The sequence below is a fragment of the Psittacula echo genome (genome assembly GCF_963264785.1).
Source record: "Psittacula echo genome assembly, chromosome: 7".
Taxonomy (NCBI): domain Eukaryota; kingdom Metazoa; phylum Chordata; class Aves; order Psittaciformes; family Psittacidae; genus Psittacula; species Psittacula echo.
Window position 1 is genome coordinate 49,794,239 of NC_137740.1, and position 17,999 is coordinate 49,812,237.

Consider the following 17,999-nt stretch of genomic DNA (forward strand, 5'->3'; position numbering starts at 1 on the left):
CAGCATAAGATATCTGCCTGGTGGGTGTATTTATAGAGAGTGATAAAGTCATTCTTTAACCTTCTTTCAATCTAAAAAAATAGACTGAGCTCTCTCATTGTTTCCCAGGCCACAAATCATGTCTTGCTTCTTTGTTAAATACTCTCCAATTTTTGTACATTGTATACACAAATGTGTCAGCAACACTGACTATGCTACTCCAGTAATAGTTTAATCACATGCTCTGCAGCAATTCCATATTCCTATAACCACTCCACACTCCCATTTACACATGTAAGGATCACATCATTCTTCAGAAACCAGACCATCCAGAATTCTTGTAACTGCAGCCACCAACATTTTAACAAGAAACTGGAACAAACACTTAACAATAACCACATCTGTGCAATTACTCTTTATCAAAAGTCAGAACAATGCGTGTCAGACAAGCTGGAAAGCTAACAGCTGACACAAGATCACGCCTCATGGATGATAAACATCAATCTTCCCTCAGATACTTGGTGGCCATGTGAATGTTATGCATTTACCATAACATGAAACCCAACTAATTTCATACACAATGCCAATTTAAAAAGTATTATTTATATATACTAAACATATATATACTAAGTATACTATATATAATCTATAGTACACTAAAAAAGTAAATACGGCTTTCAGTCACTGGCCAGGGACTGTGGTGAAGCAGTGTGGAACAAAGACATTGTAAGACTGAGTGGGATATGAGCAATTCAGTCCCAAAGGACACGAATTCATAATCACCTTTTTAAATTTTAGACAAGGTTCCAGAGTCTCAAAACAGACAAACTCACCATTCAGGCCCAAAGTTAAGTGTCTGAGTTTCTGCTGCCATTTTTTCCTGTTATATTCCTCTTTTTTAAGAAGCGTGAATCTGAAAAATAAAAAATGGTTTCTATGAAAACTGATTAATTAATACAGTCCTTCAGGAATTTTTTCACAATACAAAAGCACATCCGGCCATGCAAAGAAGTGGGGGGGGAACCAAACCACAAACATGTGGAATTTATTTATTTATTTATTTAGGGGTTGGGGGGGGGTTGTGTTTGGTTTTTGGGGGTTTTTTTTGTTTGGTAGCTTTTTTTTTTTTTAAGAGATCAGTCTCAACTCTTCAACACAGATTAATTTACTAATACAGGCGTAACCGCATCAAGATCTCTTCCCCAGATTTCTTTCTTAACATTGGATCAGAGCATCTGAAGAAACAATTTGTACCAACAGTCCCTTTTCAAATCAGTGACTACAAGACAACCAAACATTGAGAATTTGATGCATAATCCTCTTCTGCAAGAACAGTAATGCTTAATTAAGAGAATTGCAGCTTCCTGACAATTACAAGAGGATAAAAACCCCACTAGAATTACAGCAAGAAAGATTTGCCAGTTGAGTGGCACACTATTCAAGAAATCTCCACTGCTCATTCTTGAAAATGAGCCCTCTAAAGATTGAGTACATCCAGTGCGCTGTGACATCCTCCTACATCTGCAGGCAGATGAGAGTTCCTCTCATTCTTGGTTTTATTAAGCAAAAAAACGTACAACTTGAGACCTCAGCTACTTTAATACCTATTAGTCAAGATCCAGAAAGTGCTAGTGAAGGTCAGGCCAAGTTCCTATATACCAAGACTCTATGGATGACAGCGCATGAAGCCACACTGGAGAGAAAGAACAAGACTAAGGGAAGGCTATGAAGTTTTGTCTATGAGAGCCACGTACAGCCCAGGCAGTTTTGAAGTGTCTTTTGCAGTAAGAAAATACAGCTCCTCTTTTCTTCCAGCAATGGCAAAGTCCAGATCTGCAAAGGAAGGGGTTTTGGTTTTATAACATCAAGCACATTGTAGCCAAAGCCCAAACAAAAAAGGATTTGAAGCATCACCTACAGAAACTGGTTGATTAGCCTTCAAGAACCTATAAAAATACATGTTTGGTAGGGAGCTTTGCCATATCAGAACAAGGACTAAATAAGGAGCTCCATAAATTTGTCCGTACTTTGCGTGAAAAGGTGACGGATGAGAGAAATAAAACGTGGGGGGACAGAAATGGAAAGGGCATTAGTTATTGAAGAAAAGAAAAAGACAAAAACAAAGGAGCCATTTTTTTATTTTTTTCTTATATATATATATATGCACTACTGAAGTAATGACATTTAAGTTAGAAAATAAAATAATAACAAACAGCCTGAAAGCTAGAAAATGAGAAAAACCCAAACCACGCTAAAACTTCTTGAGCAGATTTTACCCAAGTCTTTTGGGGCATAAGATTACAAATATTTGTAAAACTCTCTGCAGCCTAAACCTACCAACCAACATTTGGCCCATGCATTTTTACTACATGCCACATTAACTTTTCCCCCCCATACACAATGTAATTTATATATGAATCACACTTTGATTTTCACAATAACCCTAAATAATGAAACACGATTCATTAGCCAAAAGCTAATACAGAAAATATTTAGCCATTCCCACAGGCCTAATTTGATCCTGGTCTGATTTGGGTTGCCTTTTTGAAGCAGCCAACAGCTCACTAGAATGTTCATGGCATATTCATTCATTATTCTGCAAACCAAAAGACAAGGTTAAGTACCTACAAAAGACATACACCAACTATGTGAAAATACTGTGGGGCAAACCAACATGCACACTTTAGGAGAGACAAGCCTCTAACAAAATTCCTACTAGCCTTAGTTGGATGACAGTCCCTTCAGTTCCTGCAATGCCTGTAATCCTTCTGCTGGAGAGTAGCAGGGGGAAGAGGTTTCACATCAATCCATGTGGATCACCAGGGACCTTTAGCTTCTAACATCAAAGCTAGCTTAGTATCACTAATACTAAGAAGGCTAGCACTTTTATGTTAAACTGCAATGAAAATACAGCTGAAAAGCATCAGATGCAAGGATAAAGCTCTAAAAACCAGTCAGGATCAAGAAGCTTACTGGTTTTGGAACCACTGGGCCCCACCCTCTTCAGCATCTCTGGGTTTCCTTCCCAAAACCTGAGGATACTGTGTCATCTTTCTCTACTAGATTCCTAAGCACTTTATTATCTACAAGCATACTCAAAGCCTGCTAATCGCATCCCACTGAACTGCAAAATGGTTTTCCTTGGCCCTCATTTTGGACATCACAGGTTGTTTTGGGAACTCTGCTGGCTTTCTCTTCTGTGGAAGAGGATTCAGATAAGATTCCGATTGCATTCAGGTAAGTTACTTCCTCTCCCTTGAAGTTTTGCCTGTTTGAATTTTGAATTGAAAGCAAGACAACCTGGAAATGGACGAATTGTAGCTGAACAATAAAAAAAAAAAAAAAAAAAGGTAAAAAATTGAACTGTGTATTATTTGAGTAGGTTTAACGGACGAATTTACTCATTACAGGCAACATTACCCAGAAATAAAACATGCATGCAAGAGACATTATAAGCAAGGCTGAGAGAAAACCTTTGGAAAGGAGACACTCTGGAAACAGATAAAAATTTGGGAGAAAGTGGTCAGACGAACAGGAAAAAGAGGTTCAAGAACACCAGACTCTGTGTGCAAGAATACACTTAGCCATGTCAGAGCAGACAAGACACAGAAAGCAGAAACCATGTGCTGTTTCTGCTGGATTACAGAGCAGCAACCTGAAGGTGAGAGCATGGAAACCAAACCAGAGAGGAACCTCTGACAGAAACTGCACAACACACACAGCTGGTGTGCAAAGGAGAAGCTGTACTAACCGGAAAGGCAAGATGGGGTGGACTATGCAGCACTTGCATCATGAGAATGAAGAGTCAGGGTGGAGCAAGAAAAAGGGTGAGGAATTAATAGAAGTGAATGGATGATCAGGTCATAAATTTAACTATTTTGACCAAGTAAAAGGCATGATTTATATCATGATAGATGCTTAGTATCTAGATAGTCTTCTTAGGCTTTAAACTTCAATAGTAATAACCAAAATGTTAATGTCCGTCTTTTTGATCTATGCTGCCCCTTATTAATCAAGGATGCCAAATCACAATACATACCTAACACATTTCCTCCTTGATATGATTTGAAGAGGGAAAAGCCCCTTTCTGAACTGCTAGCTTTGTAAATCAAGATTTTCTACAAATTAATGGCTATTGATTGAGGAATCTACCCAGCCACAGATTTTTATATGGGTGAGAGCACGCAGGGACAGCCTCAAGCTGAAGCTAGAAAATGAGGCCATGTTTTGACAGTGTCCAATTAGCACCACTGCTCAGGCAAAAATGCTACCTGAGGACCTTCCACCACTCCTTCAAAGAGGAACTTTTTCTCTAAGGTTTTCTTCAAATCAGAGCAACCCTTGATCAAAGTGCCAGTGCAACCCTACAAATACCTGCAGTTTTCTTGTGTATTTGGGAAAAAAGTAGAATTACTTCATAAACTGGAACTGGGACCCCATTTTCCTGGGGTAGTATCACAGCCACCAACCCATTACCAGCATAAAGGACTGGAAAGAGAAGAAATCACATCAATCCCACCCTCAGTCTGTGGACTAGCAAGGGAAGAAATAGCCTCTCTATTCTATCAGCATCTTAGTACTTTGGAAGTCAGAAGTCCACCCTCTGAACAGACACAAAGTGCAATCCAATAACATTAAGCCTTTAAGTGGCTTTCACTCACAATTAACAGGTAGTATTATAGGTGCAGAAGTTGCTATCAGCAACACTCAACTTATTTCATTGGTTTGCTTTAGGTACAAAGGTTGTTTACCAAGCTCAGGGGGTTTTAAATTATTTTTTTAAGCATGCTATTTAGTACCTGACAAATCTATTAAAGCACTCAGTAACATCTGCTTCAGACACAAGCTGGAACTTGATTCTACCAGCTAAATTTGTGTTAAAATAAAATTACATTTCCATTCAAAAAAAAAATCTAAGGAAGGTCTAGAATTACTGTGGCACTTTCTGGTCACAAGCTTTAGTCTTTTAAAACATACAGGCAAAAAAGATCTGAACTGCCATGTTTTCCAGACTTTGCCCAACCTCAAGTTTTACACAACAGATTTTCAGGCAATGGTAAATTCCTACATTACTATTAGAGAAATCTGTCAGCTTGTACTATATGGCAATCTGCCTAGCCAAGATGTTTCGTTGGTTTGGATGGAGACGATTCCTAGCATCCTAAGCTGAGCCCTTAGGCAATGACTGTGTTCAGGTCTGCCCATCTAATCTTTCCAACAGACAAAAAAAAAAAAAAACCAACAAAAAAAATAACCAAAAAAACCACCACACAACAAGAAAAAAGCCACAACCCCAAAAAACCATAGATAGATATACATATATATATATAAAATTTGGACTGTGACTACAGTTTATAGCTCTGGGGCTGCTGCTTGCTTTGGTTTTTTATTAACTCTGGAAATCTAAACCTTGGAAAAAAGATGTACCACTGATCCTTCCTATACACAGCTACCTTATTATGAAGCAGTCTACTGTTTGATCAGAGGTGTTTATGTAAGAAAAATATCCTTTCCTTTCAAGCTAGTTCTGTTGCTACTGTAGGTTTCAAACAGCCTTTCTAGTCCAGAAATTGTCTGAAAATTTTGAGAACCAAAGAACACAACGGAAATCTAACATGAGCAAATTTAAGTGCAAGGAACTGGGTTCTCCTTAAATAAACCCGGAACAGGAATTTAACAGCAGTATTTCATCATGCAACACTACCATTACATCAAGACAATAAAACTTCACCTTCCACAAGAAAGGGTTCACCTTCCCCAGGCTGCTATTAGAGCTAATTCCAGAGCCAGTAACTGTGTTTTAAAAGAAAATTAACAGGTTGATTGAATAATTAATGCTGATTTTCTCTAATTCTTGAAATAGTAAAGAACACTCAGCACTATATGCAAGCCACCTTTTAAGTATAGTGGTAAACACTATGACTCAGGTGGCTACACTATAGGTCTGTTTGACACTAATCACTGGTAAAGCAGACAAGACTGATTAAAGGACACTAACATAATTAAGACCAGCCAACATGGAGTTATGGAACACATTTAATCAAAATATAGTTTTGTAATTCATTGCTCAGGCAAGTAGGTAAAATACATTTTAACTTCTGCAGGATATTCCACTTAAGTAGAATGCTAAAAGAGGCAAAATCATTCAAAACTACATGAAAAGTCCCAAATCATCACAACCAATTTTTTCTTTTAACCTTCTCTTCTAAAGAATCTACAGAACATCTTGGAAGGCAAAATATTTTCAAACCGGAGGACAACCCAAGAAGCTATCCTCTACTTTTCTAGAATCTGTCACACTGGCCCACAAAACTTCTAAAACCTGAGAATGACAAATATGGATATGGTAAAGAACAAAAACGACACATCAACAATACCATTATGAGTTATTCACTTATTAGGTCCAGTATAACAGGTTGCATTTAACAAGGCCAAGCATACAATCAGAAGATTCATAAGCAGAAAACATAGGTGATATACAACCATTCTGGATAAGCACAGTCCTGAAAGCAGCCTGAGATTTAAGATGTTAATCAGCTGAAAAGGAGCATACAATACAACATTGACTAAAGATCTAAATACTGAATACAGAAATAAGGAAATACAGAGTAAATCTAGAGTGGATTTTATTACTGCAGGGATGCTGGGTCCTGTGTTTTGCTGTCCAACAAAGGCAAGATAAATTAGGTGTTCAAAAACTGAACATGATAGATACTCCTTACAGTGGGGGAAAACACAAAACAAAAAACAACCCACACACACCAAAGCTCTATTTACTGAGCTTTGAGAAACATTAAACTATCTTTCTCAGTCTGTACATTATCATGCAAATAAAAAAGGCTGAAGACCCAAGCTTCTTCAGTGAAGGGACTGAAGCAAGACATTCAGAGATAAAGTAAGTTGTTTTCAGGTGAACACTAAATGATTTCCTAAAAAGTATGTCCTAGTTTAAACAAAAAATTAATCAGGAAAAAAAAATCCATTAGTCACATTACACAAGATGGTACACAATAAGCCCTTCTGGCTCATCAAGCCTTTTATCCTGACAAAGGTGGTAAATTTTTCAAGGCATTTTCATGTGCCAAGAGGAAGTTTTTCCTAAGGGAACAATGTCTAAACCATTCACTTCTCCTGGAAATACACCTCTAATATTACAGTTACATTTTTAGATCTCCTAAAGTCTTCTAACCTTCCCATCTCAAATCATTGCAAAAGTTTCTTGATCTCTCAGCAGTTTCTGATTAAAAATTGCCCATGACTTTCCCAAATGGCAATACCAAACTGACACCCCCCTATTCACTTCATATAGATCCACCTAAAGCTTCATGGAGCTCTGCAGCTTGCAACATGTTACACCACAGTCAAGAATGACAAACACAAGCACTAGGCACTGAAACTCTTCTGGGATAGGATGACAAAAGAGACTAAGGAGATATGCACACCTAACAAAACCCAAGAAAAATAAAGGAACATGAAATATCACAATTCCAGATGTTTTCCTTCTTTCCTACCTACTATTGTCAACTGGGTGGTTAGAAAGCTACTCACTTCTTGCTTCACCTGAACACAAGAACATGAAACTTTCCCCAGTTTCTCCACAAGAAAGCAGTGTGACCTCCACCTTTATTACAAGACTTCCAGCCAAAGCCAGACACCAGCGATTAAGTTCCAAGCAGTCAAGGGACCACACCCTTGGCCTTGCCACTGGCTGGAACACAAACCACTTCTCATTGCAAATCCTATCCCAAAATCCTGCCAGCATTCTTGTTTTCCAACTGAAAAATCACTTCCACATCTCTCTACCTTGTATATCCAAAATTTGCTAGTAGGTAAATATTTAGTGTGTGCACTCCACAAGACAGAGGTCAGGATGCTGACCTGCTCCTCAGCAAGGCCAGTAGCCAGACTACATGAATGCAACCAAAATAACAGTGTCACACCTCTCTCCCGCTCATCACACACATTATACAGCCCATACATCTATTCAAAGTGGCAGAACAAGGTTTCAGACTACCCTCACTGAAAACATTCATCGAACAAACAGATACGGGTCGTTCTGAAGTCTTCTGGTTCTGTTTTTAAATGCCATTTACATAAGGAGTTTCTTCGGGGTTTGTAGAAATTCTCTCCCCCCACCCCTTCTTTCAGGTTTCTTACTCATATGGTTCTGAAATGTCCTATACTTAAGGAAACAAATATTCAACACTGAGAAATTGTCTAATAAAAGGTCTTAACAGAGAGACTTAGCGCATGGATCAGGTTACATATGTTCATCAACCAGTAAGTCAGAAGGTAACTTGTTACTGCACATGAATTACAACACTTTTTAATAGCTCATCGCTTTTTTCTCTTTATGTTACTATTGCTGAAGATATTCACTTGTTTTGATCTAAGAGTCACCTCTTTGTAAGCTGACTTGTGATGACCTGATCCTGCCTTAGTACTCTTAAAGCCTAGTATACATAGAGAAAATTACATATACAGATGATTCAGCATTAACTTAGCCTAATGTAAAAGCTTCCACTGGTTTTAATGTCAGTTGAACTGGGTCTCCAGTTTATTAAACCAATTGTTAGAAGCTTTTACGTAAAAACCTTGTCATATGCTGCTTCCAGGATCAGCCTCACCCACTTTCTATCACACACGTTATTCAGTTTAACACTGAAATCAGCCATGCTTTGAGCAGGAGGCTGGAGCAAACAACTACCAAAGCCTGATTTCTTCCAACCCAAATCATCCTCAGATCCTACCACATGTGGTTTAGGAAACCCAGAACTGCACATACATTCATTACCTGCCAGTCATGCCAGCTCCTTGCCACGTGACATTCTGACTCCAAGTCTAAAGTTACATAAATCAACCTATCCATTCACCATCATAAAAGTTCACCCAAAGAAATTTTTACAGTGCACAGCACCTTCTTTCCTTCAGTTTCTTCCAATCTGACCTGGCTCACTACACCATACACAGACCACAAATCTGCTTTTACCCCATCTTATCTACACATGGACATCTATACCCTCTGAATCTCATGGTCACACAAACCAGGATCTTCATCATAAGAATGCAAAGTATTTAAACTTGTTGTCAATGACAGGAGGAGGAAAGGAAAAAAAAAAAAAAGAAAGCAAAAAAATATTACTGCATAGTAACCACAATTAGAAACAAATATTCCTCTACTAAATAAAAAGGACAAAACACTAGTAACAAAACATTACCTTCACAAGTGCAATGCATCATGCCTGCTTCCACTGTAATAACACCTATTTAACATACACACATTTTTCTAACCGTTTATATTCCTGGCGTGTTATACATAAGCTCATTTACCAGTTTATAATTACAAATTACAAGAACCACTGTTGAAGGAATCAAGAAGTCATTCTTTCTTATCTGCCTTTTTTAAAATACAAGACAGAAGAGGCAAAATCATAATGCACAGTTTTAAATGAGAAAAAAAAAAAAAAGCCCTTACACAACACTCACTTAATGATCTAAAAGACATTGTCAACAAGGCAGCATTTTAAGAGAAATTTTCTAGATGTCCATCAGATTTTCTCATTGGCCTATAGACTCCAGCACCTCTATAAAGCTCCTGATATCCCTTCTGTTCTTCTCCACAATCCTGGTCTGGACATCCAGCTTCTATATATTACATTATAGTAAGGACTACAGGAGAGGTTAACTCCTGAAAACACACACTTAGATTTCATTCTTGATGAAAAACCTCAGATGCATCAAAACAATTCTGTGCATCCTCTCCATCCCCAAAGAAAACAAAATGCAAGACGGACATATGAATTTCAATGGCAGCCTAGTTTCCCTGCACACACATCAAGCCATTGCTACAGTTTCTCTATTCAAGCAATGTTTAACCACCTTAGGGAGAATGAACTGGCAGCCCTCCCTCTACAAAAAAGAGAAGTGGACCATTTTGTGATCAACACATTGTGGCAATCTCAGCTACTAACAAAGCAAATGAAAGAACTCAGTCTGCTACCATCCCCCGCCACCATCTGAGCTAAAAGACTAAACATCACTACGATAAATTACATGATTTTATATATATATACACATATACACACACATACACATATACTACCAACAACCACAAGAGGGCCAATGTTGTATAGACCTTATAATTTAAAACACTTAATTCTTCTTCATTCCATTCATAATTTACATACACCTTGAATACACTTGCTAAGATTTCTCAGTTCTGACAATTTTCAAGTCAGATCACTTGTGCAACCAAAAAATGTTCAGGAGTTGACTTCAAGAGAGGAAAAGCTGGGGTGAAAACTGACTTTGTTCCTGTAAAACCAAATACTATCACCCCTGCAGCATTTTACACACCTAGACTTTCAAATGTCACTCTCTGAATTAAAATAAATGGATGAGAAAATCACACAAAGAAAGTCCCTTTCAACACAAACACTTCTTCAGTAACAGAGAAATGAGTCTCCCCTTACCAAAGCATCCAATGGTAAGCTATGTAGAAAGGAGAAGGCAGATAAGGCCTGTGCATTTACACTTGTGAGCAGAAATTTTATTGCTCTGCCCCTTAGCTCTATCTATAATCATGAATTAAATATAGCTTATCTCCACTCATCTTTGAGCAGAAGCACTGAGAGGAGGGAAAATAAAAACCAACACAGAAAAATGAGGAAAAAAATGCTAGGAAAAGGAACTTATCTCTAAATCAGACTATGAGAAGACATAAAATCATAACTGAAAAGCCCTAAGAAGGAATTTCAAAAACCTAAATGAAGAGTAATAAACATATAATTGATAATTACTTGAACTTACAAGATCAGACAGAAGTGGGCAGAATCAGATTTCAGATTCTTGGTATTTCAAACAAACAAAAAAAGCTGGAGCCTTCACCTGCTTTAAAGGAAGGGGCAGAGAAGAAAGGACCATGGTCAGGTGTTTTTCTCACCTTCATCAATTACTATGAACCAATATTTCCCTCCTACATTTAAATAGAAAGATCCTTCAGCAGAGGCAGGTAGCACCTCTTCAGCCAGTCAGCTGCCCCAGTCAGATGTTCCATATTACTGACAGCTAGGTGAGGGGGGTGTCTTAAAAAATAAGTATCTATAGATCTTAAAAGAGCTGCCAACCTTTTTCTTGCATTCCGGTGTAAGAAACTCCAGTTTGTGACAGAACTACATTTAGGCAATTGGCCTTTGGAGACAGAAAGCATAGGAGAAAAGACACAATGGTGCTTAGTCTAAACTCCCTAAAAAAAAAAAAAGAATCATCCTGTTTGTACTTCTGTTTTACACACAGTCTTTTCCTCAATCAAGCAGCAAAACAGTTGGTAAAATTAAGTTAGCTGTAAAGCACTCAAGTCTCTACTTATAAGCATTTTTTTTTTCTTGCATCAACATAAAGATTGCATTTTTCATTTACTATATGTTTTAGGAAGGCAAGAAAAAAAAAAAAAACACAACACACTAACAGGAGTATCTCAGGATATTCCTATTTCATAGTCCTCTTAAGATCAACATCTGTAGTGAAAAGAGGATCTGCAAGAGTCCAAGTTTTTACTGTGGATCAAATTATTTTTTAATCACCCTGAGAAACAAATCATCACTGCAACATAATTACTTTGCATTTTAGTTCTATGCTCTTGCTTTAACCATTTAGAAAAGGTCCTAAGAGAAATACAGTGACAAGGTATCCAGGTGCACATTCATGTATCCAGAGCCAGCAAGAGCCTGAGCAGCTCTTGGAATCATTATGAAAACCTAGTATTTATACACAATGATGTCAGATATTGAAAAGGGGCTACTGAGCTTCAACACAAGATGCAGGTCATGACTGAAGTGACATTCAATTCCCATGGATAAATCTCCGACTCCTTTTTAATACAGTTATCCATTACAGAGACACTTGTTTTTTATCACATTCAGTAAGAAATTAACACTTCCACACGTGACCCTTGACATCAGTTAACTTGTAGAAATACATGAGCTTAGGGAATGAAGATGGTGCAGAAGTGGCAATGGACACTCCGTTTCTGTTGATACCCCTCAGACTGATCAGGGCACGCATTTTCACATCAGCATCAGCTAACTGTTCAAAGGATTCCTAATCAAGTTAATGGCAAGCATTCTAATATCTTGTAATACTAAAACTCTTATTATCTATTGGAGCCAACAACCGATTGCAGAGCTCAAAAATACCAGAGCAAGCTTTTATTAGTGACAACTGCAACCAATTTTGTTCACAAAGGTTCCCAATTATCACACTGTGCATCTACTAGAAGTCCTATTCACAAAGCAGCAAATTAATCTGTGTTCATTAAAAAGTTTCTTAAGAACAAAAGCAACAAGCAGTTACAGGAAAGGGAAAAAAAGAATTCACACGTACTTTCCAGGAACTTGCCAAAGTCAGCTCCTGAAGCAAGAAAATAGAATGAGCAGCGAGAAGTTAGACAGAAAAACACAACCAGAATTTTCTCCCCTCCCACCCAAGAAAACAAGACACTTAAGAATGACAACAAGAGATAAACCATTACAGCAGCAAAGCAAGAATGTGGAGCTGAAGGTTACTGGGGAAAATGTAGGTTTTATTCCAGAAGTACTACTTGGCAGCATCTCCTTTCAGCCTACTACTTGGCCCACTTTAAAGCGCAATTACACAGAACTGAAAAAGCAGAGACTGCTTTGTTGACACTGAAACTACTTGTCTTGGATCAATACCAAACGTACACAATTCCTGATCGATGTTCTCTTCAGCCTGCCAAGGCCTCTGCAGTCAAACACTGCTGGTCATTGCTGCTCCCAACACCCTGCTGCCTGGGGGATGGGGGGAAGGCTCGAATGCTCGATGAGCTCCCTCCTTCCTCAGCCTGTGACAGGGCTGGGCGTGCTCACAGCAGGGCACACAGTGGCTTCAATGCGAGCGCTGCCGGAGCACAGGCCCGCTTTCCCTGGGCTGCGAGACGACGAGCGAGTTCACAAGGGTCAGTGTGAGGGGAGACAGCGCCGGGGACGCAGGTGCCAGCCCCGGGGGCAGTGAGGAGCCGCAGGCGCCCTACCGTCGCCTGACAGGCACCGTCCTCCGCTGCCAAGAAGCCGCATGGAGAGGACAAGGCCCACACCCCCAAGCAGGGTTAGGCCCAAGCAGCCCCACAAAAGCCCATCGCCAGGAGCGCAGGGGAGCCCCTCCGGGCGCACCCCTCACCGCCAGGCCGGGGCAGCCTCGCCTCCCGGTAGGCCGCGGGGTGCCTCCGGGCTGCGGCATCCGCGGCGGACGGGAGCTGCCGGCAAGGCCGGTGCTCGGCGCGCGGCCTAGGCCCACTCCCGCAGGAGGGGGAACGCGGCAGCGATAGCGGCGGGAGCGCAGCGGCAGCGAGGCGGCGGGAGAGGCCGAGGCGGTGCCGGGGGCAGGGAGCCGGCGGGACGGCGTTACCTGCGCTCCCGGACGGAGAGTCCCTCACGACCACAGCGACTCCTCAGCCCCAACAACACAAGATGGCGGTCGCGCCGCCACGCAACGTCACGTGAGGCAAGGCCCCGCCCATCTGCCTCCGCCGCGGAGAACCCGGATGGGCTACGATGCTCCCTTTTCTAGTCGTCCCCCCCACCCCGGCCCCGCCCGCGTGACGTCACCGCAGCTGTGCGCGCAGCGTCCCTCACTCCCGCGGGAAAGCGAGCGCCCCCAGCCGGAGGCAGTGGTTCACTGCAGCCTCCCGCTGTGGGCCGGCGGCCGGGTGGGCGCCGATGGATGGCTTCCCCGTGAGATCGGCTGCGCCTCCCGCCCTGCCTCCTCTACGGGAGCAGCGGGTGTCCCCCGAGCACCTAAATCGGTGCCTCACCCTCCCGCCTGGACTCAAACCGACCGCTTGGTGCCAAGCGCCTGTGCCGCTGAGGCAAATTACTGCCCCCTGCTGCATCCATGCTGCAGCAGCGCGCGTCGTCATAGAATCAGGGTGGTTCTGGTGGAGGAGACCTTAAAGCTCATCCAGTTCCAGCCCCCTGCCACGGAGAGGGACACCTTCCACTAGAGCAGGGTGCTGCAAGTCCCATAGCAGGAGTTAGATATCACTACAGACAACCTCAGCCAGAAGGAATCCTGGTTTACAAGCTGTTTCACTGTCGAAGTTTCCTCCATTCAAAGATCACTACTAGATCCAAGGCACACGGCTGAGGGGTTAGCAGGGGTAGCATAAAGACAAAGAATAGTATACTCTCACCTAAATGCATTCCGCTGATACCCTCTTAAACCTACTGTGCATCGCTAATGCCATTTAAGATTTCATATTACCCAATCACATGCTAGTAACTTCTCCTCAAAAGAAAATTACTATAGCCTGATTTTGCTCTTCACGGGTTTCTTTCAAGACAGAAGTTAGAGAAATGAAAAACAGTATCAGAAAAAAAAAAAAAATAAGAAAAAAAACCCCAACCCAACCCCAAACTATCCCCACCAGCCCCAATTTAATCACCCAACTATTACACTTGCTATTTTGACACAGATCTAGGCCAAACAAGAAACTGCCTGCAATTTTTTGCTATACAGGTACATAAATATAAATTAATGTTTTTAATTTTCGATACTTACTCCATTTAGAGACTTCACGGAAAGATTCTGCTTATAACACAAAACCAACTGAAGAGACATAATGCTTTTTACACTCTGCCCTCTAAGCCACGGCAGAACTTTGGTATCACTATAAAAATGTCTCAAATAGTTTTCCATTTGGCCTTGAATTTTGACCCCATTAGGGTGATCAAGGAAAGCTTGTATGGAATTTCCTTCAAAGGCCCTTAGCAATGTTGCTTATTGGTCTTAGTATCAATGCACTGTATAGAAGTATAGCACTTTCTAACTTCAGTTCTTCCAGGGTTGGTTGCAATGTCTTTGGTACATGTGCAGGAAGTTCCATAATTATCCACACCCATAGATATTGTTTTTTAAAGCTCTAAGCAAACACTCACAATACTCAAAGCCCTTTTCCATACAGTAGATACCTGTCTCAAGGTATAGTCTCTCACCTGCAGCCTTACCGTTTCTCTCCCATTAGCTTACATGTAGGTAACTCAGCTTTCCTGGTGGCACTACAAGGCCATAGGAATCTTCCTTACCTTTGGGAAGCAACCATGTTTTAAGCACATGCAGTATCCGTGGTGCCAAGGGGGTCAGACCCACTCTCACCCCTGCACCAGAGGAGCCCTGTGGATATGCTGCTGTGGGATACAGCTGGGAAGGAGGATGCTGACACTGACAGAGAAAGGGCATTAGGTGCACGTATTTTTACTCTGAGTTTCCCGATGAGGAAAATGACAAGCTCTTTTTTTTTTTTTTTTTTTGGCTAAAAATACTGTTTTATTTTTAGTCCTCAAACCCATATTAGTCTGTGATGCAGAATAGCCCCATGTGGTTCCTTCAGCCTAAAAAACTACTCTTGGTTGTTACTTACTATTGAAGTCACAACCGTTTTCAGCTGAAACAATTTCATTCCAATTGTGATTTCTGCCACAGTTCATGTAGCTTTCTCCCTTTGCTTCTAGGTGAATAAATACTTGTCATTGTGCACTGAACACCAGCCAAAACTGATGCAACAGTGAACACAAGCGATTCTTCTGAGCTGACAGGTTGAAAGCCTCTAGTTCTTGGGGCTTATTTTTAGCTTAGAACAACACAGGACTACTTCACCTGAAAATCTTAGAGTTGAATTCCCCCTTTAGAGAGGCTGGCATGTAAAAGCAAAGCTCCCTTTAGCAAAAGGCTGGCCTCTGATAAGCTGCATTTGATACCCCTGGCTGTTGTCACACAGCTTGAGGCAATAACTAATAACGGTGTTGGGAGGGAGAGAGGCAGCACTGTCCTTGAAGCTGTCAGTAAGAACTTCTAATTTCGCTGCAGAAACGGCTGCACCTTGTTACTCTACTTACCAAACATGAGTGTGGGGACTCAAAAATGTTTTCGCATGTTCTCAGACAAGCTTCGTCTGAGAGGGGAGAAGTTTAGCACTTGTGGGAAACTTTATCCCAGTTAGCACAAACATTGTTTTATTGAGACAAAAGAAAACAAGAGTATCTGAAGCATGCCCGATTTGCAGAACTTGGCATTTTTGTGAAATACCTTAAGGAAACTCGGATGAATTTCTGGGCTTTGGTAATAGCAGATGCATCTTAAATCCTCCACAACACTCATTCAAACAGAACAGGGAGACTGTCATAAAAATTCGATATTGTGTCCGTGGGTGTAAATTCCTACATGTTTCAATTACAGGACTTCAGCCGATACAATGTAAGCATGAAATACCTAAGCAGCTAGTCTGGATACCGAGAACACGATGTACTTCAGAGCCCTGGCTTTCTGTGCCAATTCATCCTCACTGTTAAAACCCCACATACAGGTAAGTGGCATCCATAACAAACTAAAAACTTCCTCATTGACCCATTGTTTTCACCCACCCTAGCTTGCCTCCTTTACTACAGTAGTGGAACTACAGAGCACAGCCTTGAATTGGTAAATAATGGCATAAAGCAGCCCAGAAGATGCAGCAGTCTGTCATGTTTCCCCTTCTCACCCCCCCTTTTTGTTATTTGGAAAAGTGGCTCCCCTGTTTGTCAAAATACCAGGGATTTTGCCTAAGAAGTGTCAGTGTCTTCCCAAGAGCCCATTTTTCCATGTCCTCTGTCACATCCCTAAAAATAATAAAAGCAACAGACAAGGCAGGCAGGTGAACATCCAACTGTAGGTTTTTCAAGTCAGTCACTTCAACACATCCATCACCCTCAGATGGCTTAAAAGATAGACTACTGCAAACACACCGCTAGTTCTGCAACACAATTATTTTAAGATCTTTCCCACATGTGACAAGCTGAGTTTGAAAGGCAACAATAAAGCACTTCAGTTACTCCAATCCATCTTGGAAGGAATTTATTTGGATGCTCCCGTAAGGTTAAAATATGATTTGGTCACCTTAATCCTCACAGATAAACCCTGAACCCTAAGCCAGAAACAACCTGATCGTACTGTTTCCCTTTCTCTCGTGACTGTGTTTACACTGTGCTTTTTAGGCAACAAACACTGTCCCCTGAAGCAAACAACAATGCCTATGACAGAAGCAGCATCATTGAGAAACACACTGTGATCTGTGTATCCACACAGGCTAAAGCCATCCTCAGTGCTGCCTGAAGTGCTAGTGACTTCTTTACTGTACATCTTCTACTCTGGGAAGCTTTAAACAAAAACCCTCGAGGGATTAACGACCATCCAGAGTTCCCATTCTAGGAGATGAGTGACTTGAGGCAAGTCTTTTTCTCTTCAGGGAAAGGCCCAAAAGCACAACAGGCTTTTAATCAGCCTTCTCTACTTAGCGCCACTTGGGGCATGTCAGGAATGCCAGACCAGTTATTAATGTACCAGCAGGTATCAGTAAAGAGAGTTGGGATTGCCACGACCTTTAAGAACCACCTGTGGTGACATCAGGCATAAAAGGTCAGAGGATCAAGGATCGTATGTGCTAAATATAGGTAAATACAATTAAGTATTGTCAGGCAGTAAGTATTAGATGGGAGGTTTTGCTAAGCAATTTTAAGTACTTTTGCATAACCTAATGACATTGTTATTCAATCCAATAATTGCCAGCAAAACAGAGCAATTTAGAACGCAATTACTTTCTCAATGTTAATTTTTGCAAAGCTAAATTCAAAATAAAAGCACACCCAAAAGCACTTGTGTCATTGCACTGAATGAAGGCTGCAGCTAACAGCACCTATTTGAGCTGAACACAACTGCCACACTTTGCTCATTTCCCTATTGAAATTTGTCAGCTGGAGTTGACTGGCATCTATTGGAATAAAACCACTGGAAGCCCTTTTCCCACCCTCTCCTCCTGCTGCCCCCAGCTCCTCACACAGCTGCACATGCAAAGCAGCACGAGTGAGCAGTGAAAAGAAAAAAATCAGAAGCTGCAGTGTTGCAATTTTCCTTGGAAGCAGAGACTAAGGAGCCTTCATCCTGATTTTAACTCACCTCCGAGACCCAATGGC

The 17,999-nt window shown here is 41.0% G+C and overlaps 1 protein-coding gene across 14 annotated transcripts in view; it reads right to left on the reverse strand.

Moving 5' to 3' along the window:
* The window catches only part of GIGYF2 (GRB10 interacting GYF protein 2), a 76,104-nt gene extending 62,581 nt beyond the window's left edge, over positions 1 to 13,523 (reverse strand). For 10 of the 14 annotated variants that reach the window (XM_080622547.1, XM_080622548.1, XM_080622546.1 and 7 more), the window contains exons 1-2: positions 13,405 to 13,521; positions 813 to 892 (exon numbers count right to left, since the gene is read on the reverse strand). In XM_080622547.1, the coding sequence (XP_080478673.1) occupies positions 813 to 853 (41 nt within the window). In that variant the 5' untranslated portion in view covers positions 854 to 892; positions 13,405 to 13,521. Of the gene's footprint in view, positions 1 to 812; positions 893 to 12,701 lie in introns of all 14 variants that reach the window. The other 4 variants (XM_080622545.1, XM_080622542.1, XM_080622543.1 and 1 more) reach the window with 1 other exon arrangement.
* Positions 13,524 to 17,999: the final 4,476 nt, after the last annotated feature.